Source organism: Chlamydomonas reinhardtii, chromosome 3 (genome assembly GCF_000002595.2).
Source record: "Chlamydomonas reinhardtii strain CC-503 cw92 mt+ chromosome 3, whole genome shotgun sequence".
Taxonomy (NCBI): domain Eukaryota; kingdom Viridiplantae; phylum Chlorophyta; class Chlorophyceae; order Chlamydomonadales; family Chlamydomonadaceae; genus Chlamydomonas; species Chlamydomonas reinhardtii.
This window is the reverse complement of record NC_057006.1, coordinates 6,711,891-6,734,312: the sequence shown is the minus strand read 5'-3', so window position 1 is coordinate 6,734,312 and position 22,422 is coordinate 6,711,891. Positions and strand designations below refer to the sequence as shown.

Below are 22,422 nucleotides of genomic sequence, written 5' to 3'. Positions count from 1 at the left end.
AGTCAGTGCCCCTTGAGATAGACTTCGCAAGTGTGACCGGTTACAGCCCCACCTCGCCCACTGTCCAGCCGATCGGGGCATCCGAGGCGAGGGCATCCGAGGCTATCTCGCCGTCGCCGCGTTCCCACACAATGAAGCAACAAATGTGTTTGGTGTACGCCTAGGACAGGCAACAACTGGAATGGTGTAAGAGGGTTAGCTTGCACGGACCGCCGGTCCGACAGCTCCACACATCACGGACCTAGGCCGGACGGCGTGATTGAAATCCCCATGCAGCGGCTACACCGCAACCATAGTCGCTAGTCAAACTACGGTACTGTTGAGTTCAGTTGTAGACATCACGGTCTTTGCTGCCAAACGCGCAGCACAGTCGCCATCAGACCGAATAAGGCGTTTGCAATCTACCGTAAGTGTTACCGCACATGCCGTTCTCTTTCCTCCTGTCCTCGCATGTCCTCCTGGCTCACCGCGGATGCCTGGCTGCGTTCCAGGTGGGTTTATTTTGTGGGTTTCGCGTTGTCGCGAATGGCAGCCTAGTCGCGCGCGAGCTGGTACACGTCAGCCCTGCCCGGACCGGCAGTCTGCTTCACGCCAGTGTAACCATTTGGTGCGCCTGCTGTGGAGCCGCGTGGGGCTGTCTCATCTCGAAAGGTAACAAGCAACCGCAATTGCTGCTAACTCTAACTTCTTTCTTGCTGCTTGCTAGCCTGGAGCACTCGATGGCGTCTTGCATTTGCATTCACACTAGCTTTCATTTCTCTGAATATGCGCTTGCGGTATGGCTTTACCACCCGCAGCCCCAACGATCCTTACCACCAGACAAGTGTTCCCCGGTCACGGGAAAAGGGGCTGAGCCCCTCCACAGTCTGAGGCCGAACAACCTCATCGCCCGGACATAGCCGGGGTCTGTTTCCACAGGCACATAGCCAAACCAGGTGCCTAGCAATCGCGATGCCACAGCAGAGCCAACCGCAGCCAGACGCAGCACAGCTTTCAACAGCCGCACTGCTTGTCATGCCGCTACGCATGCCCTGCCAGCCCCACCGCGGACCGTTACCTAGACACCGCCAGCCGGCTCCTCAGCCTGCGCGCTTGCGCCAGAAAAAAGCTCTAGGATATCCTGGACGTACACCATCACATGGGACCTGTAGCTGCCAAGCCACCACACCGCGACTCAACTATACCGGCTCAACTTGTCATCACGGCTCAATGGCCAACCACAACCACCAGGCTGAATACATGCATCCTAGAGCGCTTCACTGGTAGCCCTTGCCAAACCACTCCTCTACAACGCCTGGCTCTAGGTCGAAGCGGATGGTGATCTGCGCATGCAAGATAATGGGAGTACTGTGACGCGAGCAGTAAGATAAGATACAAACACAACAGCAGAACCTCGCTCCTAGTGTAGCAGACCCAACCTTCAAGCCCCGGCGCTAACGCCACTTACCGCTGTCCCCACCACTGGCCGCGCGGGCAGGCCCTTCTGGCTGCGTGCGGGTTCTTTGAGGAAGGCACGGACCTTGTCAGTCTGGCCCAGCGCGCCAACCAGGTACGCCACACCGTCCAGCTTCTCCATGTACTGCATGCGAGGGGGCAGGCACAGGGAAACAGGGGTCACACCTTGCGCATATGATAGTAGGAAGACGCTGTGGGGTCAAAGATGTGCGGACGCAGGCGCAAAACAAGTCGCGCAGTGGTATCGTTAAGTCGTCGCAGCCGCGGCCTCGCATGGGGGGCACGCAATCCATACCTGCGCCTCCGTCAGCTTGAACGACCGCTGCTCCAGATGCGTCCACATGATGTTGAGCCCTACGAACGTCTTGCCTGTGTTCCAGCACATGGATCATAGGTGAAAGGAAATGCATTCACTGCTGCTGCAGGGTTAGCCTGGCATGCAACACATGTGCATGGATGCGGAGGCCTGTCCTTGCTTGCGGTGTCCCATTCAACTTCCTTGCTTACGTTTCCGCGCCCAATCCTCCAGGACTGCTCTTACCTGGAATATCACGCCGCACAAACGAGACGTCGTACCTACGAAAGAGCAAAGCGGAAAGGAAGCGGACATGGTTAGTGTGGGCACAACAAACGAGGCCATGGTGCAACGGCAGCCACCCCTTCATTTATGTGTGCGTGTTTCCGCCAGCGGCCACTTACGTCTTGCCGTACTTGGTAACGATCAGCTCGCGCATCTCCGCGGCAGTCAACGGCTGCGGCACAAGGGCGACCCGAGCACTCATGCACTGTGAGATCAAAAGCCCTGCCACCAGTAAAACGCACATGCCAGCAGCTGGCCGTTTGACCCAGCTAGCATACGTGTCTTTGTCTCTCACCTGCCGCATTTCTTCCTCCGTCACCTGTCACCATTGACACGCACAATGACCCTTGTTACGAACATAGCATGACGGTCGCCGGCATACTACGACACATCAGCTACACCCGCCTATGTGCAAGATGACAGTCAGTGTTTGCACTGCCTCCACGCACGCCCCTCGCTTTACATGGGATCGGTTTCCCACCCGCCGGGCCCAGGGCCCCACCTCGCTGTCGAAGGAGCCGGTGGTGGCTGCGATTTGGCCGATGCGGCGGTTGAGCGCCGCGGCCAGGTCGCCGTCGTCCGCCTCGGAGAAGGAGCGCAGCGGGCCCACGCCGTCATAGCCGCTGTTGTCCGCACTGGAAGTGCTGGCAGTAATACCGGTCTCACCATCCGCCGCGCCGCCTAGTGCAGGGCGAGCGGAGGCGGGAACGCTGTTGATGCGCTCCTGCGGTTACCAATCAGCATACCGGTAGGTTGGTACCGGGTGACGTCGTTGGAAGTACGGAGCTCTATGACACCCGTCTAAAGCCGCATTTGATAGGCCTGCGCACACCTGCAGGTCCTCAATGGCCTTCTCGCTGCCCTCGGGCGCCCCGTTGTCGCCGTCTGCGTGTTCAGGAGGTCAGGCACCCGGTGTTTGGTGTGACCTCAGGTGCTTAGCCCCACACCGTACAAGGCATGAACAGTCATACCGGCCCGCTTGCTCGGGCACATAGGGGTCTACTGGCTAGGCTCGGACAAACCACTCCCGCACACACCTTTGCCAGCTTCATCCGAACCAAACGGCGCATCATACTGGTTTTGCCGCCAGATGCGGGTGCTTTTGGGCGCCCACGTTCCGTCAAAGAAGGCGCCAAAGAAGTCCTTAAAGCCGGAGCGCGCGACCACTGCACATAGTATGAACAGGCGTTCCTTGGCAAGAGCCTTACCACCCTCACACCATGGCACATGACCTGTGCCGATGCGGTGACATGGTGCGTGTACGCCCTAGCGCTTCATGCAAAGGCGAATCCGATGCGTGCCATTCCACACCATGACCCAGCGCCTCAGAGAATCTCCCCCGAGCTTCAGACCCTTGTCGTGTAGTTCAGCCGCACGAACGATGCAGACCAGGGGTGCGCAACCCCAGGCTGTCGACACGTGGACTACACTGCTGGCCACACGACAGCCGCGCCACCACCACCCACCCCTGCGCCCCCAGGCTCGAGGGATAAAAACATAACTATATTTGTCGTGCTTTTCGGCCGATAACTAGCACAGCGACCAGTTCTACTAGATTGTTGCCGGTGATGGCCGCGACCCCCATCCCCCACTTGGCACACCTTTCGCTCGTTGTGCCTGGCCACCGCAATACAGTGCTCTAGACGATGCGCCTCCGCATTGAGCGCTGTGCGCTGCGAGCGCGGAACGTGAGTGTTTCATCATTTTTGCACCACCAAACAGGTCCCCAAGTAAATTGACGGCTAGAATACAGGAAAGGTGCTTGATAGTTTCTTTGTAGACACTTAGGGCTTTATCATTTGTGCATGGGAGTTGGATCGAGAAGACGCGCGGGAAACGAGGACTCCCAAGCGCCAAAGTCTTTATCGTCAGTCGCTTGCAAACTGAAAGCCTTAAGTTCTCATCGCATTTCTATCACCTTTCCACCTTCACGCAACAGGGCGGGCAAGCCGAAGCGGACGCACAAAAGCTCTTGTGTCTTGCCGACGCATATCTGAGATCCATACGTATGTAAACGAAGGCCCCTAGCCGTAACATCGTAAGGCCCACTGGGCACGCAAATTCCTGACGAGCGGCCTCGACTGCTTGACCTTGTCGAAATATAAATGGCGTTTACGCTAGACGACGATGAGGATTTCATACCTCAGGGGACGACCAGTGCGTCAACGTCGGTTCCTGCGCCTGCAAGCGGGCCTGCACCTTCGCCTGCACTGGCCCTGCCCGCGAAACCGCAGCCCGGGCCTGCTGTGGCACCGCAGCCGCCGGCGAACGCCACAGGACCAGCGCCAAGCGCTGCGAAGCCTCTGGCGCCAGCTGCAGCCGCAGGTGCAGACCCATCTCCCGCACTAGCGCCAGCGCCGCGGTCAACTGCAGCCCCTGCCGGAGCCTCCTCTCCACCTGGGGCTGCACCAGTGTCGGCGGTTCATCCTGCGCCCGCAGCCACGGCTGCACCGGCTCCCACCGCTCTGGCTGTCGCTGGCCCCGTTCCCTCCGGAAGCGCCACCCTGCCTGCTGGCGGCGCCAGCGGGCTGCTGTCGCCCATGGCCTCGTCCGGCCTCAGCTTCCGGCTGCCGGACCCGCCCAAGGCGCACGTGGACGCCGACCTGGGCGTGGGCAGCCTGACGGCGGCAGTATCTGCCATCGCGCAGAACCAGCAGAAGATTGAGCAGACGGAGGCGCAGCTTCAGGTGACCGGGCCTTGGGGAAGGGAGGGAGGCGGTAGCGGTGGCTGACACATCCTGCCAAGTGTCTCGAGAGCGCATCGACTCAATGCTATTGCCTGATTGCTGTTTTCCACCCGCACTGCAGGCGCTGCTGCGGCACCAAGCCCGCCTGGCTGCCGCCAGCCGCCTGCTGGAGCAGCAGAAGGTGCTGGACGTGCTGGCGGGCGGCCCCACGAGCTTGGGATACGACGCCGGCCGACCGGCGGCTGCCATCATCGTGTTCAGGTGGGAAACATACGGATAGAACTCAAAGTCAGAGGGCGGATGGATGTCGCATGGCGTTCGATGCCAAGCGACGCCAATGATCGAAAAGGCAAGCCTTCACCTCGTGGATGGCCACAGGTGTTGCCTGCGCTGGGGCGCCTTCAGCGGCGACGCTCAGGCGGCGGCGGTGCTGGACCAGCTGTCAGCGCTGCTGCTGCACGCCACGGACGAGGACGGCATCAACGCCCGTCACACGGCCGCGGCGGCCAAGCGCTCCGCCGGCAAGGACGGAGAGGCGGACGTGGAGGCGGATGCTGCCTTCGCCTCTGCCGCCGCCACTCGCGAGGTGGCCTACTGGCTGGCCGTCATCTCCTGCCTACTGGCGCTGGTGGAGCCGTACCTGCCGCTGGCGGCCACGAACAGCGGCGCAGCCGCGGGTTCTAACGGCGTCGGCGGCGCTGCCGCAGCGCACGCCGTCACGCCGCTGGCGGCTGTGGCGGTGGATGCGCGTGCGTCCATGGCCCGTGCTGCCAGTGTGGCTGCTGCCAAGGTGCATGAGCTGCAGAAGCGCATGGAGCTGGGGTTCAAGGGCTTCCTCATGCGGCGCAAGGGCGCAGCACCGGCGGAGGTGGTGACGGTGGCGACGAACGCGGCTGGAAGGCAGCAGCCGCAGCCGGGCGAGCAGGGCGTCCTCGATGGCGGGGACAGCCAGGTGGGCTGGTATCTGTAAAGGGCTGCATTGTGGGCGTACTTAAATGTTTGCGTGTAAGCCTTATCCAGGTTTGCTGTACCCGGCGTCTTGGCATCTGCAGGCGGCGCAATCTCCTGCCCCCGACGCGGCGCATGCGGACGCGCAGCACCCCGCGGCCCCGGCACCACCCGCGGCCCCGGCTCCCGCGCCGGCACCTCCCGCGACGCCCGCACCGCCGCCGATCCCGCCCAGCCCGGCTGCCCAGCCTGGGCAGCCGTTCCGGCAGCACCTGGACCTGCTGATGCAGAAGACGTACAACGCGCTGCGGGACAGCCTGAAGCGCCACGTCAGCGCGGTATTGCCCGCCTGCGTGCAGCAGCAGGCGCCGCTGTCGCCGCAGACGTCGGGCGGCGGCGCGGAGGAGAGCGGCGGCGTGCTGTCCCTCGCACGAGGTGAGAGCGCCGCGGCATGGGGTGTGTGTGGCGTCATGGTTCCAGGTACCAAGCTTGCGGCCCGCACAGCATCCGTCAGCTCAATATCTTGTCCTGACACCGCAATTCACGCATCACATTTGTGGGTAGAGAGGTCTCCATTGCGGCTTGCACTCCGCAGCGAGCGTGGGAGGCGTGCCCGCAAGCGGTGAGGGCGCGGCGGCGTTGGATGGTGCGCCTATGTCGCCACTGGCGGTGCCCGCGGCTGCGCTGGAGCCGTGGCGGGAGCTGGTGGGCGTGTTGGCGCAACACCTGGCGCTGCTGCGCGCCACGCACGTGCCGCGCATCCTCATCCGCTGCCTGTTCAAGCAGGTGAGGGGCCTTCGGCTTTTGGGTCGCTATGCGTCCTGCCGCCTCGCGTGCCTGGCGCTGATGTAGCCTGTACCTACCTCTTATCTGATGGGATGCGGTATCTCCCACCCACAACGTGCACCCGCCCGTGCCACAGACGCTGGCCTTCGTGAACGTGCAGCTGTTCAACCAGCTGCTGCTGCGCCCTGACTGCTGCTGCACCTCCAACGCGCGCTACATGGTGGCGGGGCTGCAGCTGCTGGAGGGCTGGCTGGCGGCGCCCACCACCCCGTGCGACGGGGCCCAGCAGCCCCAGCCGCATGAGGGGCCTGCGGGCGGCCACGAGGAGCTCTCAGTGCTGGCCGGCGACCTGCGGCACATCCGGCAGGTGCGGCATATGACTTTCTCCAACTTCGCAGCACCTAGTGTGTGTATACAACAAGAGACGAGTTCTGTGCAGTTTTGGCTTATCTGAATGCACCACGTGGGTGCGGGACAAGGCAGGATCAGCCACGACTACGGAAGTCCCACCGCCCCATCATCCAACAGCCCCTGCTTCCCCTCCTTCCTGCCCTGCACCCGACGGCCACGCCGCCCGCAGGCCAGCCAGTTCCTGGTGCTGGCCAACAAGGGCGCCCTGCGCCTAGACGACATCATCGCCATGTGCCCGGCGCTCAATGTGCAGCAGCTGTACCGCCTCGCAACCACATTCTGGGACGACTCGCCCATGCCGCCGCCGCCGCCGCCCCAGCCGCATCTGTCCGCGTCCCGCCACCTATCCGCGGACTTGTCCCGGGCCACCAGCGGCGCCGGTGCCGCCGAGAGCACTGCGGGGGTTAACTCGTCGCCGCCCGCGAGCAGGGTGGAGACGGGCGGTGGGGCCGGGAAGGATGAGAGCGCGGAGGCTGGAGAGCCTATAGAGGAGGGGAAGGAAGAGGCGGAGGAGGAGACGGAGCAGGCCGACGTCCACGCTGCGGCTGCTGCGGCAGCGGTGGCAGCAGCGGAGGCCGCAGCGGCGGCGGACGAGGCGGCGGATGGTCAGACGGTGGCAGCGGCACCGCACTACGCACAGCAAGACCCGGCCGCTTCCGCTGCAGCAGCGGTGGTGTCCCGGAACGTGTCCGGGGAGGTGCTCGAAGAGATGAAGCGGCGGCACGCAGTGGCCAACAACGGCGGCCTCATTGTCACGTTCCTGCTAGTGAGTCAGCGGGGTAGAACTATTTATCCTGTTACCTGGTAGCGAGACTATGCCTGCTGTGTTGGCTGCCCAAAACGTCTTGTTTATCATTAAGCCTCTGTCGCTTTCCGCTCCCACCCTGCAGGACGAGGACAGCACTGCGTTGATCTCGCCGGGAGGGGTGGTGGCGCGGAAGCTGTTGACCATCATCAACGAGCCGCGCCTGCACGAGGGGCTGGCGGAGGGACTGCCGTCTGCACTGTGCGGCGACGACGTGCCGCCGCACGTGTTCGCCTACCTCACCGGGCCGGAGGCGGCGGTGCTGGGAGTCCAGTTGTCGGAGGCGGGTGCAGCGCCGAGTGAGGCCGGCAGCAGTAACATGGCGCGGATGAGCAGCCAGTAGACACGGAGGACATCGAGGAGAGGAGGACATGCTCGTAGATGCTTAACAGGCTGTGCAAGTGGTGACGGGATGGTGGGGGTGTGCAAAAGCAGGCAAGGCGCGTAGTGGCGCGGCAGCCAGGTGCATGCGAACGACACAGTGCCGCAGTAGACAGGTTACTGAGTAATACAGGACTAGCGCGGTCGGGGACGGCAACTCTAAGGCTCTACCGAGGCAGAATCACCAGTATTATGGCGATTACCTAGCTAGCCTACGCTAATCGATAACAATGCGCACCGGACGCATGGCTGTCCTTTGCCGCGGAGGCGCTGCCTTTACCAAATCCGCTTTCTTCTGATGCTCAAGCTCATGGGCTTTGGCCGGCCACCGGCGCTGTGCCGGGAGCACCAGCAGCAGCAGGGCGTCGGGTGATTATGTGGGGCGCGGTGTATGGAGGTGGCATCCTGTATGTTTATCTGGGCGCTTCATTGCGTCAAGCCAATCGAGTTTGAGATTCGATTTTGTGGCGTGAGAGCCGCCTCACCCCGGTTAGTGCACGTGTTTGCGTGCTGTGCTGCATTAGGGTGCCAAGCAGCGGAGTAAACCAGTAGGCTTGGCGTAAAGCGGGTAGATGAAGGCTGACGTTTGGGCAAGGTCTATCTGACGTGACAAGGCTTGGCAGACTGGTGATCTGTTGGAGAGGTTTCGTTGTCGGCGTGGGTCGCGGTGTTCGTGCGATTGGTGTTTATGGTGGCGATACTGGTGATGGAGCTCGTGGGCTGCAGGCTCGCGCCCGCCGGCGGCAGTCCCGCGCCGCCGCCGCCACCTTGCGCGTTGCGACAGCCATCTGTCGGGGCTGGTGGTTCCGGCATCCCCGCCCGTAGCCATGCAACCAGCCCGCCGAGTCACAGCGGGAGACCCAGGGGGGGGGGGTAGAAAGCTCAGATTCTTACCCCATGCTCAAAATTACAGAGCTTTATGAGAGCATTATGCACGTACTTTTAGTTTTTTAAGGAGGTGTCTGGTGAGGAAGTTCTGGGCCGCCAAAGTTGGGGGGTCGGTCCTCGTCCCTGGGGGTCCGTCGGGTTTCGGGAGCCCATCCTGGCGGATTTCGGGAAGCGCCCCACAAGCAGAACTAGGGGCCAAACGCAGCAGTACGAGGCTCATATGTGCACGTTATGACGTAATAAGCACAAACAAAGCGTGGGAGGGCCAAGTTGCGCGTCCGGGCGTGGACATGTCGGGACATGTCTCCACATTCAACACATGCGCACTGACACAGCTGGGCTCTGAAGCGCTGGTGCGCACGAGTTCACGCCTAACAAGGCTGCCGATGCACATGGTCCATTCGTCACGCCGAGTCATAGCGGGAGACCTGCTGGGAGGTTTCAGGCGAGTACGTGTCAGGCACGAGAACATAGCCCAAGGGTAACGCCAGTGGCGACTGTTGTCCTCGCTAGCGCCCTTGCCCTCTGCTGCACTCGCCATGTTGCTGGATGTGCGTGTGCGATGGGACAGTGGTAAGGCAGGTTGGTTAAGTCCCGTAGGGTGCAGCTCATTCCCAGAACCCAACAGATGGCACACAATTGGCAACGGCAGGGCAGGAGTGCGCGGCTGGTCGAACGCCGGAGTTACTGTACCGACGAGTTGCTGGCTGGCTGGAAGTTTGCTGACGCACATTCCTCACGCTCCTGGCGCCCGGCCAGGCGATAGCACCACACAGACACACCGCAACGCCACACTCGCGATGCAGAGCCGCAGCACACCTGCAGGAAGGTGACCAGCGTCCACGGATGAGCACTAGGGGCAACCGCCCTTGCCCTCTGCTGCACTCTCCATGTTGCTGGATGGCGGCGTAACCGGGCGTAACGCGCTATGGCTGCAAAGGTTGCTGACGCGCTGGCCTCACTCTCCCAGCGCGACCCGGCCAGCAGGCGGTTGCACTGCATACGCCGCACTTGTGGTAGGCGGCTGGAGGTGTACGAGGTTATGCAGGCTGTATCGTGGGATAGGGGGCTTCGAGGTGGCGAGCACCACGAGCTGGTTACAGCTGCTGCGCTTACAGTAGGCTAACCGCCGGGACGCAGTGCTATTCCCTCATTGAGCATATGTGAGCGTGACATGCTTCCACTGGGTGGTTGTGTATCTGTATGTGTGTGTGTATGTGTGTGATGGGACAGTGGTAAGGCAAGTTAGTAAGTCCCGTAGGGTGCAGCTGATTCCCAGAACCCAACAAATGGCATACAATTGGCAGCGGCAGGGCAGGAGTGCGCGGCTGGTCGAACGCCGGAGTTACTGTACCGACGAGTTGCTGGCTGGCTGGAAGTTTGCTGACGCGCATTCCTCACGCTGTGTGTGTGTGTGCTCAGGTTGTACTCCCTAAAACCCTGGTGACTGTTTGGCGAATGGGACCACGGCATAATATTACACTTGGCCCAGCCGTACGCGTGACATGACCACAACCTCATCCAGATGTAGACGCAAATGGAGTCGCTCGCGGTCGGGAGACGCGAGAGAAGGCTACAACAGATACTGAGGAGCTAGTTGTCATCAGCGAGGTGGCCCAGATGCACATTGAATGCACTCTCTCCCTCTCTACCACTCTCTTTCTCTCGTCTTTTGCAGCGGGATGCTGTACAGTGCCCACCACGGGTGCGACATGCCCCCACGGTATTAGGGCCATCCGTGGCTCTCGCCAACTCCGCGTTCAAAACAGACGACCTCTCAGGACAGCAGGGCTCGCGCAGAGACAGACTGTCCATCGACTGCTCGCATGCTTCACTCCCACACACTCTCCAATCATGACGCAAATGCCATACGCCCCACGCATCACTCAGCTGCTAGTCAAGATCGAGGCAACAACGCCATCTCAGGCGTGCGTGCTCCTGCCCCAGCTTTGCCCGCACACACACTCCAACCAGATACACTCATCTATAAACTCGAATATAACGCGGTGAAGCCGTACATTACCCTGATACGGTACAGAGCGTACTTTACAGAGCCTTCTTGATGTCGTTCTCGAGCGACAAAGGCGAGGAGGTGGAGCCGTACCTGCAGTGGGGCGCATTACAGCACAGGCGTGCATCCGTCAGGCAAGGCGAATGATAACATAAACCATGTGCAGCCAAGCTGGTAGTATGCAAACAGCGACGAGGACACGGGATGCAGCGGATAAGATTTCACAAAAATACTCACCGGCCAACCACGTCGCCCTCCTTGTTGATCAGGAACTTGGAGAAGTTCCACCTGTGGTCAAAGAGGTGGGACACGACAGGTCAGTGCACAGTCAAGTGGCCGGCGCATGGCCAAGCCAAGCACCTTACAGCAGGAATAGACACTGGGTGTCATGGGTGTCATGTGATATACCGCCGTTGCCCACGCACGTGGCTCCCAAACCGTTTGGGTGCGGGCACATAACAGCCAACAATTACTACGGTATTCGATGTCGTGCTCTGACTCTACATGTACGGTATCTCCTTGCTTACTGGGAATGCCGGCATGGTGAACCCCTCCCCCGCTACAGCCGCCCTCATGCCCAGCACACTCACTTGATATCGGAGGTCAGGAGACCACCCTTCTGGGTCTTAAGCCAGTCGAACAGGGGCTCGGCTGCAAAAGCGTGAAGATTGACGAAGATGGTGTGTGTGCAGGTCAGCATAGTTTGCGAATTGGCACCACGCCCCGCCGCTAGAGACCCCAACCGTGCTGGAACAAGGCCCACAAGCGCCACTTCGCGTCCGGGCCCCAACCATGCTGTCGATTACCCATATCGCAGTTGAACGCCGTGCACAGCTGTGGTTGACATCCCTGCCCAAGCCCAATGCGAGCTTGCTGAGGGCCCCAGCTGTATTATCTAACGGGGTGGGTCTCAAACATAGCCTCCTCTTATCCGCTCACCGCCGGGCCCGTTCACGTCGACCTTGGACATGAGGGGGAAGGTCACGCCGTAGTTGGACTTGGCGAACTGCTTGATGGTCTGGTTGGAGCCCGGCTCCTGCAGCGACAACAAATCAGGGCACCGCAAGGAGATGATCGGATCAGCACAGAAGCCATGCGCGTTAAAACAGCAACCCGATGCAGTAGTGACCCGCGCGTCATGCGGCCGGAGCTCCAGCCCATCACCACCCACCACCCACCTGCGCGCCGAACTGGTTGCAGGGGAAGCCCAGGACCACAAAGCCCTGCTTGCCGTACTTGTCTTGCAGGTCCTGAAGCTCGGCGTACTATAGACATGGGGGCGGCGGAGGGTGTGTGTGTGTGTGTAAGAAGCCGCAGGTGGTGTCGTGGCGGGTCCTTCGACAGGTTCGAAAGGTTTGGACGCTTGGTCTTACCTGGGGGGTGAAGCCGCAAGCACTGGCCAGGTTCACGACCAGAACCGCCTTGTCCTTGAGGGACGATAGCTTAAAGTTCTTGCCGTCAATGTCCTACAGGAGCGGCCAAGTGCAAGTCTGGGGTTAAGGCCACGGCGTATGGGACCGAGCACCCCGCCGGATTGCAACGTGCAACGCAGGTTGCAAACGACATAACGTCATGCATTGCACCCATGTATTGAAATGCGGTGCCCATGCGCATTGAGACGGTCGTTTGCTTCGTGCGTGGCCGAGAATTGACGAGAGACGTTTGGGATGGCCCGCGCACCTTGACCTGGAACTGGTAGAACTCCGAGGTCGTCTCAGGCTCGGCAGTCTTGCCAAAGCCAAACAGTGCCTGGGTCCGAACGACGGGGCGAGCGGCGGGGCGCACAGCGCGACCAATGGCCGGGCGCGACACGACGGGGGCGCGCGTCTGCAGCATTCTTTGTATTGAGAGTAACAAGTGGTATACAAAAGGAAATGTAGTAAGGTATCAAGGGCGCCCTGTTACATACACATACAGTATGGAATATTGAGCTTTGTGGAGGTCATTGTCCCGATTCGTGGCCACAAACCCAGTGCCCCCCCCCCCCCTGCAGTCGTACGCGTGCCGTCGGCGTGTCCTTGACCGCCCATTTCCGTACCGCCCTCAAACTCAGCAGCGCAGCCTCAACTTTCTGACACTTGCAGGGACTGCAATTGTATTCGTTATTGTCCGCCATAGCCCCCTCCTACCACTAGCTGCCACGATCCTCTCCTGTCCCGCTCCTGCCCGAGCCTGCACACCGTGCACATCGCCCACAAATCTCTCGCGCCCCACAACTCAGTCATGCCCGTCTTCTGTTCTAGCTCATGCCGCCTGCTGCCGTGCTGTGGCGATCACCATCACCATTGCGCAGAACGCTTTAGCCGCCTGCGCCGAACCAGCTAGCTGGTCACCCACTTCCCAAATCGGTACCTACCCCTCTCGCACCCGCACCCCTGGCCACTCCGGAGCCACCTCAGCATACCTGTCTTTACACCTGGCCCCTGACCCTCGGCGCCTCGCCCGCCTGTTGTTCCACCCCCAACCCCAGCCCCGGCTCCTCTCCCTCGTCCCCGCTGTTCCCTTCCTCTTCGTCGTCCCCGTCACGGCTCTCCTCCGGCCAGTTGACCAGCAGGCGGCAGCTCGCGGCGCCGCAGTTGCAGGGCAGCTCCACGGCGCTGTTGAAGCGGTAGTCGTACGTCAGCTCCTCCCACGGTTGCAGGTCGCGCTGCGAGACGGGAAGGGGCGACACGCACAAGATGGGGATGGTTGTACGGGCATTGTAGCGGCGTGGCAAGCGTGTGTGGTCATAGCGGTGGATGTCAGGAGCGCGGCCTGCAATGGATCACTGGTACGGTACCTTGGCTGTGATGATGACGTGGTCGGTGGTGGCGCCAGTGAGCGGGTCGGTCAGGGTGATGGCGCGGCTGTAGCAGTTCGGGTCGCAGCTGCGGTTGAGCAGGTGCACGAGAGAGGCAGGGGGGGGATAGTGAGTACCGTACATCGCAGGGGAAAGGCAAAGACGAAGGCAGCGCATACACAGCCTGACTATTCTCGGCCCCAATTTCACAACCCGCCGCCCATACGCGCATGGGGCTGTCACGAGCTCGCATACCTGTGGTTGAGGAGGTGGGCCATGTTGCCTGCAGGGGCGCAGGGGTGCAGATGGGCACACGCTAGGCTTGAGTGACCTAGCAAGCTCGTGGACCCTGGCTCACCACACTGTGCATGTGCAAGGAGGTTGCAGTGCGGACCCAAGGCACGCAGCGCCATACCCTTGCATACCTGCTTTGGTGGCGTCGATGTGCTGCTGGCCGTTTAAGCTGAAGATGTAGGTGCCGCACCCCACCAGGTCGTTGTACATGCGCTTCTCTCGCACGTCGCTCACCACCGGCCGGATCAGCTCTCCCGCGTACTCAATGAGCATGTCTCCTGCAAGGCCATGTGATTACCGGGGGTGGTGCACGGACACAGGCAAGGTCAAGGGCGGAGGATGAAGCCGGGCGCGCTTCGTCTGGACTCAGTGCCTGCCAAGATAGTTGGCTAGCCTTTGGTCAGTCTCCCTTGGCTCCACGCTGTGCGGCTCACCTCGCTTGTGCGGCACCTTGGCGAACGCGCCCCAGCCGTGGATCGCGGACTTGCCGGCTGCCAGCCGCACGCTCACAGTGGCGCGCATGGCCCAGTAGCGCTCAGCCACGGAACGCGCCCCCGACGCCGTGGCAGCCGCCAGCAGCTCCAGCGGCAGGTGCTCCACCGCCTCCGCGCTGGGCCCGCTGTCTTCGGCCTCGGCTGCGGCTTTGCACCCGCCTACCACGGCCCCGCTGACCGGCGTCTGCGTGCTCACCGGCAGCATACTGGCTGTTGCCTCGGCGTCCTGCCGCGGCAGCCCGGCAATCGGTTGGAGGCTCGAGGCCTCGGGCTCCACGTGTCCGTCCGGCCTGGCGCGTGCGCTTCCAGTGGGCCGTGGGCAGCTGGTCGGCTTGGCCCCAATGGCAATCGGTGCCAGCGCTCGCACCTGCTCCTCGCTGTGTTGCAGCCTCCCCGTCACCAAGTATGGCAGCTGCCGCACGAAGCTGCGCTTCTCGCGCGCAATGGCCACTGCCTCAGGTGCACGGTGGCCGCGGCTGCGCCAGTCGGCGAACGACATGGAGCGACCCGTCTCCACGCTCTGCCGTGTCAGTTGCTGCTGCTCCTGCTCCGTTTGCTGGACAGCTTGGGCGGCGGCCTCGGCGGCAACGGCCTTTTCCGCGGCCAACAACGCGTCGCGCCGCGCACGCAGCTGCTCGCGAGTCAGATCCGCGCGGCGCTCTGCAAAGCGGCCGCCGGGGTAGCTGGGCTTGAACTCATGCCGATGCAGGACCAGTTCCTCGTGCCGCAGACAAAAGCAAGCCATTGTCACGCCCTTGCCCAGTGTGACGCCGGCCATGGCATAGGCGCTGCCATGGCGGCCGCCACGGTTGCGGTTGCGATTGCGCCGCTGCAGCGGCCCCGCCGCAGCGGAGCCGGCCACGGCCGCTGTGGCGGCTGCAAGCGGGCATGTAATGCCCTGGGCGGCCGAAGGGGCTGCGGTCCTGGTGGCTCCTGCCGTGCCGCTGCCGGCCTTGCCGCCGTCACCAGGCTGGGGCTGGTTCTCCTTGCCATGCGGCCCGTCCGCATCCACGCCTGCGCCGCCCTCCGACGCCTCTCGCGACCGCCCCTGAGGTCCGCCAGGCGCTGCCAGCCCAGCCGCGCTGGTGTCCGCTGGGGCGTCCGCAGCTCCCTTGCTGCGGCCTGGCGCACCCGCGGCGCGCTTGCCCTGGCGCAGCTCGCACAGCGCCATGCCCGCCTCCCGCGCGCACATGGGGTGGAAGGCGGTGTAGCAGCGGTCGCCCGCGCACTGGATGCAGGCGCCGTGCATTTGAGAGCACAGGGAGCAGCGCAGCGACGCGCGGCTCTGCACCGCCTGTAAAGATGTATTGGACGGGCGGATACCACATGTGGGTTAGTCGCAGAGTTCACCTGAGTCATCTCAAACCCCACGCGGCACGTGTCTTGCCGCTTGATTTGCTACTTACCGAGAATCCACAGCATAAACCTACCTTGGCCACACCCTCGACGGGCTCCAGTGTGTCCACGTTGCCAAATGTAACGCCCGGCGTCCACAGCGCACACAGCAAGTGCACGTAGCCGCCGCTCTCAGTGCGCTTGCGGGCGCCGCCCAGCACGGGGCACAGCTCGCACGGCGGCGAGAGTTCCTCCGGCAGGCCCGTCGCGTGCATCTGCGAGTTGTGGACATACATAGCTGAGTTTTCGGATGTAACTGTGTGTCATGGGCATGGATGGATTGTGTGTCATGTGCATGCCCTGCAGCTGGCAGTGCTACTGCAGCGCGACCACGGCTTCGGCCTCGCTGCGCTGTTCGCCACGCTGGACCAAGTCGTTGTGGCACTTGGAGCTGGGCCGTGCGGCCCGGCGGCCGACATCTTAAAGCGGCGCGGGAGACGAACGGGAACAGAGGTGGCTGTGCATTATCTGTGCTACGGTAATGGCACGCGAGAGCCCTGCGAGACGCTTCGCTTGTTTGCCGCGAGACGCTGTCGACGTTTTGGTGTTTTCCAATGTTTGTTGCGATGATGATTTCAATTTGGCTGATGACACCGTAGGATGTGCCGCGGCCCCACACACCTGGCACACGTCGCACAGCCACAGCGCCCCGGGCGGCGGAGGCTGTGTCACACCGTAGCATCTTGTGTGCACGACGCAACGGCACATGTCGCACTCCAGCTTCACGTCGTCCGATGACTCCTCGTCCTGCGTGTAGCAACCGCAAGCCAACGATGTTGATAAGCGCATTTGAGTTACCGCAGCATGACATGGAGCGCCCAGCCGCAACAATCCGCCGTCGCAGCTTACCTCTCCGCACACCTCGCACTCGAAGCACATGCCCGCTTTGGTCTGGGGCACGCCCACCACGCCCTCCGGCAACCGCAGCGCCCGCGCGTACAGCGCCCGCCGCTGGGCCTCCTCGTACGGCGTCTGCAGCAGCACCAAGGAAGGGATGCTCCTTGCGGTCCCGAATGACGATTGCACTCAAATACTGCCAGAAGCTAGAATACTTGCAGAATAAATATATGCTTGGTGTCGTACACGTGTCGATCACTTGACCTGAACTTACCAGCGTGGGTGGCGGCGGCTTCTCCATGTCAGCTGGCCAGTTGGCGAAGCGCTCGCAGCGCTCGGCGCCCGGTAGCGCGCGCACCAGCGCCGCCACGCGGGCGTTGCTCAGGCCAAACAGGTCCGCACCGGTGCGCGCGAAGGCCCTGCACGTGTCAGGCCAGGCGGTAGCCCACGGACGTGTTGACAACTGGTCCCGGCTCGCAGAGCAGCGCAGAATGACATACTGTACTTTTCAAGCCGGCATCCTCTTGGCCATCTGAAGCAGCCAACCCGGGCAAGCCTTACGGCAGAGTTTACGCACCCTCTGCCGTATTTCAGGAATTGGCAACCGTGTAACATACCTGCCGCGGGCGCGGACATCCTCCTCGAACAGCGCCCTCATGGTCTTGGAGGCGGTGTCCGCTGTCACTGGCTGCTTGCCCTCGGGCGTTATCCTGGTGCATAAGCAGACAATAAAGGAAGCCCCACGTAATTTAATCTGCAGGTCCCGTAATTGGGTTGCACATCCGTATTTGCCACTTAGGCGCACCTGAACAGCGGGCGCACGCCGTCCTCGCTGATGACCTCCATCACGTGCATCACCTCCCTGCCCCCGCTGGCGCCACTGCCCATCATGCGCTCCGCCTGCAATGGCGGCGATGTGGGTCAAAACGTTGGGCATCTGGCCGTGCTCAATGAATGAAGTGCGCGTTTGACTCCGTCCGCGTACTCATGCAGCGCCTGCCCCGCGACGTAACGCCCAAGCGCAACAAGCCAGGGAGACCCATGCTCGCACCTTGAAACCCAGCGGGTAGATGTACTTCTCATCGTGGAAGTGCCGGCTGAGCCACACCACCTCGCCCAGCGCCAGGATGCGCAGCTTGGGACCCACAGCGAAGGGCAGCTGCACCGCGCCCGCCAGCGGGTCCAGAGCGGTGGTGCCGGCGCCACCACGACCGCGAGCAGCCGCGCTGCCGCGCCCACCCGCCACCGTGGCGATCTCTTCCGAGCCGTCCTCCTCCTCGTCCTCGTCCTCGTCAAAGTTGGGCGGAATCATGCCGCGCGGCAGCTCGCCCTCCTGCGGTTTCACAGGGTGTGGTTACACATCAGCGGTTTCCAGACCAGTTTACAGTCCCGCACGGTCGGCATGCGTACAAACAGCGAAATACCGGCACGTTGCACGCTTGCGCTGTCGGACGCTTACGGTCATGTAAGCGCGAAGCTCGAACAGGGCCCGCAAGAAGCGCTGAGCATGTGCCGAGCTTGCGGCCCCGCCGGCAGCGCCACGGCGCGCGTGCCAGCCCAGCTGCAGGCCCGACAGGAAGGGTACCACGGCGCCGCGGTCGGGGATGCGGGCGCCCGCCGAGATTGCCGGCAGGGCGAACACGGTGTAGTCGCCGAAGAAGCGCACGAACACCTGCGTATGGGGTAGCGGCGAACGGGGATGCGGGTGGGGTAACAACTACCAGTCCCAAGACGCGCGGGAACCGTAAAGGCAACGATTGCGCATGGAAGAGCTCTTGAGGCGCACCTGGTGGTTGTGACCCAGCCGCGAGCCACCAACCAGGCCCTCCCTCTCTGCCTCCTCGCGCGTGATGACGATTGCTGGCCACGGCGCCGAGCGCCGCACCTGCGCCCACACCACCTCGCCAGGCCGCAGCACTTGCACCGTTGCCCAGTCGTCCGGCCGCGAGCTTGGCTCCGCGGCCGCGGTTGCGTCGCCCTGCTCTGCCATCTGGTCTGCGGTGCCTGCGGCTGGCATTGCCTCAGCGATCGCTCCTTCTGCCCCGGCTGGAGCGGACGCAGCCTCAAGCGAGGCAGCAAGCGCTGCCTCGCTGGTAGGTTCAACAGCGGCGGTGTCGACCTCTTTGGCCTCAGGCATCACCGTGTCCTGATCCGCGGGGGCAAGTGCTGCAGCTGCGCTTCTCGCGCTCGTGCGCCCACGGCCCGGCCGGTGCTTCTTGCTGTCCTGCGAAGCGGCCGAAGCCTGGGTGCGCGCTCCGCGTTTGCCTGCCTTGCCATGCTTGAGGCCGCCATCATCCAGGGCCTCCAGACCTGGTTGCTCCGACTGCGCTTGCTGCACAACCTGCTGCTTGCTGCTCCTGCTACCGCGCCCGGCTGGCTTCGCCTCCGCCGCCAAGTCAGCAACGCGTGCAGCCTGGGGCTCTTGCGCCGGCGCCGCCGCCGCAACAGCAGCAGCAGCCACGGCGCTGGTGGCTGCAGGTGTTGCCCCTGCCGCCTGAGGCACCGCCACCTCCTTGGCCGCCTCCCCCTTGGTCGACTCCGCCTCCTCCTTTGCCATGGCCGCCACCAGGGTGTGCAGCTGCGCAGCACGCTTGCACCAGCGGTCCGCTGCAGGCGCATGGGGCATAACGCAAAGGCAGGCCATGAGGTCCAGTCATGGAATCAATGCAAACCTGACAATGAGTTATCACGAGCACGTAGGCACAGTGACGCCTGCTTTCCACCAGCACCGTACCTTTCGCCTCGAGCTCATCAGGGTCCTCGGCCTCCGGCTGGGCTTCCCGCTGCTGCTGGCCGTCTCCAGCGCCTTCAGGGGCTGCCGCCACGGCAGCCCCTGGAGCAACACCTGCCCGCAGCTCCGCTACACGTCGCCGTGCTCGCGCCACGTTTGCCTCCATCAGCTCCGCCATGTGCCGAAGTGCGGATGACGACTTTGGCACCAGCTCCCGCTCGGCCTCACCCGGCACCAGCTGCATAGGGTGAGTCGGGAAACGTTCTTACTGATTGCATTGCCCACAGCCATGAGCTATAACCCCACACACAGCTAGAATATGCACACCAGGCCATGCATCCTCCCGCGAATCCTTCTCACCTGCAGGCGGACCTCCTCCGCGGCCAGGTGCAGGTGCTCTACGTCGCCGTCGTCGTACTCCACCTGCAAAGCCAGTACCGCAGACCTCTTACGCACCGCTAGCAGCATCCTAGCGTCTACACAAGCAGTGCTGGAGCACCAGTGCTAGATGCAGGGGTTAAGCGCACAACCACGAAGTCACAGTACAACCTTATCAATGCCAACTCACTGTGTGCGTGCCCTGCTCCGGCATGTACTTAGTCACGCGGCCACAAAACCAGGCCTCCTCGTCCGGCCACAGCACGCGCAGCTCCCGCCCCACGAGCTGCTCCGGCGCCAGCCACAGAGCCACCTGCGGCATCAAACAGAGACGGTATCAAAGGCCAGCATCGTCGCATGACTGAGGCTTCACTGAAACGATTGGAGCTTTGTTACAACGCAAATGTGATTGGCCTGCCTTACCTGCAGCTCGTGGTATTGCTTGAAGCCAGCGCAGTGTTCGCGGAAGTGCTGGTACGCGGTGCGAAGCTCATCTGCCACCGCACTAGCGCGGCGGCGGTCCTCATCCACCGCCTTGCCCTCGCCGCCAGAGTTCTCCCCCAGCGCCGCTGCGGTGCCCTCTTGCAACCCAGGTGCAGCGGCAGCTTCCCCGCCCGCGGCAGTGCCGTCAGGCTGCTTGGCCCCAGCATCAGCGACACCGGCAATCTCTGGCTGCAAGGGTGCGCTGACCTTAGCAGCGCCGATGCTTGGAGCCGCCGCTACCGGCGCGGCCTGCACGCTGACGGGCACTGCTGGCCATGGCCGCGGCACGTACAGCCGTCCCACATCCGCGCTGGCGCCCTTCCTGCCCCCTGCCCATGCTCCCGCCCAGGGGTGGCCGCCCTGCAGCAGCTCTGCCGCCACCGAGTCCAGGTCTAGCCCCCCTGTGCTGTCCAGGGCCATGATATCGCTGCTGTCAGCAGATACCTTGCATGCTTTGCCACCCCTTTTTCCCTTGGGCTTGCCTAGCGGCTGCTGGAAGCCGTGCTGTTGTTGCAGCAGTTGCTTGCGCCGCTTCGCAGATCCCGGGGAGCACACCCGGAATGGGACCTCTGGGCTACTTGTGGCCTCGTCGTCCGCAGCCGCGGCGGACAAAGCCGCTGTGTCCACCGCAGTCCCGCACCGCCGACCTTGCGAGGTCGCAGCGATAGCAGCCGCTGCGCTTGCGGCCGCCGCCCGAGACGGCCGGCTGGCACCGGCGGCTGCCTTAGCGCCCAGGGGAATGACACCGGGGCCAGTAACCCCTAGGCGCTTCTGAGCTGTCTGCTTGCGCTGCGGCGTGGGTGACGCGGGGTCGACCCCCGAGCTCGCCCGGTCCAGCGGCTGCCGCTGCTTTTGGTGCTGGCACTCTAAGCGCAGCATGAGCTCTCGCCGCTCCTTGGCCAGCCGCACCTCACCGGCTCGCCGCCGGTACATCTCAACTGTACGATGATGCGGACCGTACCGGTGTGTTAAAACATACCTAACATCGTTACATGATATTTTGACAAGTACACCGGCAAAACATGGTAAGCAGCATGCTTTGTTGGGTGCCGTGCACTCAAACATCGCACTCACACTTCTGTCGATCCTCCTCCTTCAGCGTGGCGCGCCCCCTGCCCGTGCGCTGCTGCAGTGCGCGGGACTCCAGAGACGCGGCCAGGTCGTCAAGGCGTTTCGCCAGAGTGCTCAGCTGGGCTGGAGCGGGCGGCGGCAGGGTCCGCACACACTCTGGCAGCAGCTGCACCTTCTCCGCTGCCAGCACCAGCAACTCCTCGTCGCCCTGTTCAGCGCCAGAAGAACGACGTGGGCACGTAAGGCAGTTGGCGCCATATGTAGTCACTTTAAGCGCGCGCCACACGCCAACCCGTTCTGGCCCAGATACACTTACGTCCTCATAGTGTACTTCATGCTCGCACGAGTCTGGGAAGTATTGCACGATGGTGCCAGCGAAGTAGCGATTCTCCCCCGGCCACAGCACGCGAACCTGCGCCGGCACAAGGAATTCAGGTATGGGCATCTGCAGCTGGTGAGGGTGCTGAAGCTACTGTGACTGGCCTGAGCCTGCCTCACCTGCTTCCCAATCAAAGCATACGGCTCCCAAAGCGCCGCGTCGGTCCTGTTTCCAGCCCGAGAGGCGCACGAGAGGGGGTCACAGGGACTGTTACGGTGGGAAGGCCGGCTGCCGGTGCGGCACCCTGCCGGCACGGCACCCTGCCGGTGCGGCACCCTGACAGTCAGCTACCGCATGCCGACCGGTCGGCATGCGGTGCGCCAAAAGCCTGAGCATGCATCGTGGCCATGCTCCCAAAACTCACAATGCCCAGACTGTCGGGCAGCGCGGCACTTCAGTCTTCTGCTTTTTAGCAGGCCGCATGGCTGCGACCCGCAGACACTACTTATTGCCGACAGCTTTGGTTGAAGACAGCTTTGAACCTTGAAGTCAAAATTTGCAATCGCAGCGATGTAGCTTCTTTTACAGTCGTACCAAAACACAATAGCTTCTGTATCTATTGCGTATTGCAGGCTCGACCGGTCGGCATGCAGGTGCAAAAATGCGAATTGCAGCACGCGATTGTTTCA

The 22,422-nt window shown here is 62.7% G+C and overlaps 4 protein-coding genes across 5 annotated transcripts; 1 reads left to right on the top strand and 3 right to left on the bottom strand.

Annotated features, from left to right (window-relative positions):
* Nucleotides 1-28: 28 nt before the first annotated feature.
* Nucleotides 29-3,817, bottom strand: CHLRE_03g197850v5 (uncharacterized protein). Of its 2 annotated transcripts, none has more exons than XM_043061278.1 (10): nt 3,637-3,817; nt 3,073-3,201; nt 2,868-2,920; nt 2,538-2,759; nt 2,331-2,354; nt 2,155-2,207; nt 1,997-2,031; nt 1,751-1,824; nt 1,448-1,579; nt 29-1,322 (listed from the first exon to the last, which is right to left on the bottom strand). In XM_043061278.1, the coding sequence occupies exons 1-10, from the start codon at nt 3,737-3,739 to the stop codon at nt 1,257-1,259; spliced, it is 891 nt and encodes a 296-aa protein (XP_042926406.1). In that variant the 5' UTR covers nt 3,740-3,817; the 3' UTR covers nt 29-1,256. The 2 variants fall into 2 exon arrangements, with proteins under 2 accessions (XP_042926406.1, XP_042926407.1); XM_043061277.1 differs by having other exon boundaries at nt 2,155-2,232; nt 2,335-2,354.
* Nucleotides 3,818-3,926: 109 nt separating this feature from the next.
* On the top strand, nt 3,927-9,453 carry CHLRE_03g197800v5 (uncharacterized protein). The gene is made up of 8 exons (XM_043061276.1): nt 3,927-4,722; nt 4,844-4,983; nt 5,101-5,674; nt 5,775-6,105; nt 6,266-6,456; nt 6,593-6,823; nt 7,037-7,633; nt 7,758-9,453. Exons 1-8 carry the CDS (start codon nt 4,141-4,143, stop codon nt 8,013-8,015), a joined length of 2,904 nt encoding a protein of 967 aa, XP_042926405.1. The 5' UTR covers nt 3,927-4,140; the 3' UTR covers nt 8,016-9,453.
* Nucleotides 9,454-10,406: 953 nt separating this feature from the next.
* On the bottom strand, nt 10,407-12,857 carry CHLRE_03g197750v5 (uncharacterized protein). The gene is made up of 7 exons (XM_001693098.2): nt 12,633-12,857; nt 12,326-12,418; nt 12,131-12,217; nt 11,892-11,988; nt 11,543-11,603; nt 11,190-11,240; nt 10,407-11,045 (listed from the first exon to the last, which is right to left on the bottom strand). Exons 1-7 carry the CDS (start codon nt 12,786-12,788, stop codon nt 10,988-10,990), a joined length of 603 nt encoding a protein of 200 aa, XP_001693150.1. The 5' UTR covers nt 12,789-12,857; the 3' UTR covers nt 10,407-10,987.
* Nucleotides 12,858-12,945: 88 nt separating this feature from the next.
* On the bottom strand, nt 12,946-22,317 carry CHLRE_03g197700v5 (uncharacterized protein). The gene is made up of 22 exons (XM_043061275.1): nt 22,158-22,317; nt 21,913-21,958; nt 21,731-21,826; nt 21,418-21,622; nt 20,284-21,281; nt 20,051-20,173; nt 19,843-19,905; nt 19,486-19,720; nt 18,538-19,358; nt 18,211-18,423; nt 17,803-18,084; nt 17,557-17,651; nt 17,369-17,461; nt 17,026-17,170; nt 16,764-16,886; nt 16,536-16,661; nt 15,950-16,129; nt 14,460-15,813; nt 14,157-14,303; nt 13,987-14,014; nt 13,732-13,819; nt 12,946-13,599 (listed from the first exon to the last, which is right to left on the bottom strand). The coding sequence occupies exons 1-22, from the start codon at nt 22,214-22,216 to the stop codon at nt 13,363-13,365; spliced, it is 5,757 nt and encodes a 1,918-aa protein (XP_042926404.1). The 5' UTR covers nt 22,217-22,317; the 3' UTR covers nt 12,946-13,362.
* Between the last annotated feature and the right edge of the window lie 105 nt (nt 22,318-22,422).

Excerpts from the sequence above, each read along its gene's own strand:
- CHLRE_03g197850v5 (XM_043061277.1), bottom strand. The coding sequence starts at position 3,739 with ATGATGAAACACTCACGTTCCGCGCTCGCAGCGCACAGCGCTCAATGC. Across the intron at positions 2,355-2,537 it reads CCGGCTCCTTCGACAGCGAG|GTGACGGAGGAAGAAATGCG; the intron begins GTGGGGCCCTGG and ends CAATGGTGACAG. Across the intron at positions 1,825-1,996 it reads TGTGCGGCGTGATATTCCAG|GCAAGACGTTCGTAGGGCTC; the intron begins GTAAGAGCAGTC and ends GCTGGAACACAG.
- CHLRE_03g197800v5 (XM_043061276.1), top strand. The coding sequence starts at position 4,141 with ATGGCGTTTACGCTAGACGACGATGAGGATTTCATACCTCAGGGGACG. Across the intron at positions 4,984-5,100 it reads GCTGCCATCATCGTGTTCAG|GTGTTGCCTGCGCTGGGGCG; the intron begins GTGGGAAACATA and ends GGATGGCCACAG. Across the intron at positions 6,824-7,036 it reads ACCTGCGGCACATCCGGCAG|GCCAGCCAGTTCCTGGTGCT; the intron begins GTGCGGCATATG and ends CGCCGCCCGCAG.
- CHLRE_03g197750v5 (XM_001693098.2), bottom strand. The coding sequence starts at position 12,788 with ATGCTGCAGACGCGCGCCCCCGTCGTGTCGCGCCCGGCCATTGGTCGC. Across the intron at positions 11,989-12,130 it reads GCAACCAGTTCGGCGCGCAG|GAGCCGGGCTCCAACCAGAC; the intron begins GTGGGTGGTGGG and ends TTGTCGCTGCAG. Across the intron at positions 11,604-11,891 it reads CGACGTGAACGGGCCCGGCG|CCGAGCCCCTGTTCGACTGG; the intron begins GTGAGCGGATAA and ends ACGCTTTTGCAG.
- CHLRE_03g197700v5 (XM_043061275.1), bottom strand. The coding sequence starts at position 22,216 with ATGCGGCCTGCTAAAAAGCAGAAGACTGAAGTGCCGCGCTGCCCGACA. Across the intron at positions 21,959-22,157 it reads TGCCCGACAGTCTGGGCATT|GACCGACGCGGCGCTTTGGG; the intron begins GTGAGTTTTGGG and ends GGCTGGAAACAG. Across the intron at positions 15,814-15,949 it reads CCGTCGAGGGTGTGGCCAAG|GCGGTGCAGAGCCGCGCGTC; the intron begins GTAGGTTTATGC and ends ACATCTTTACAG.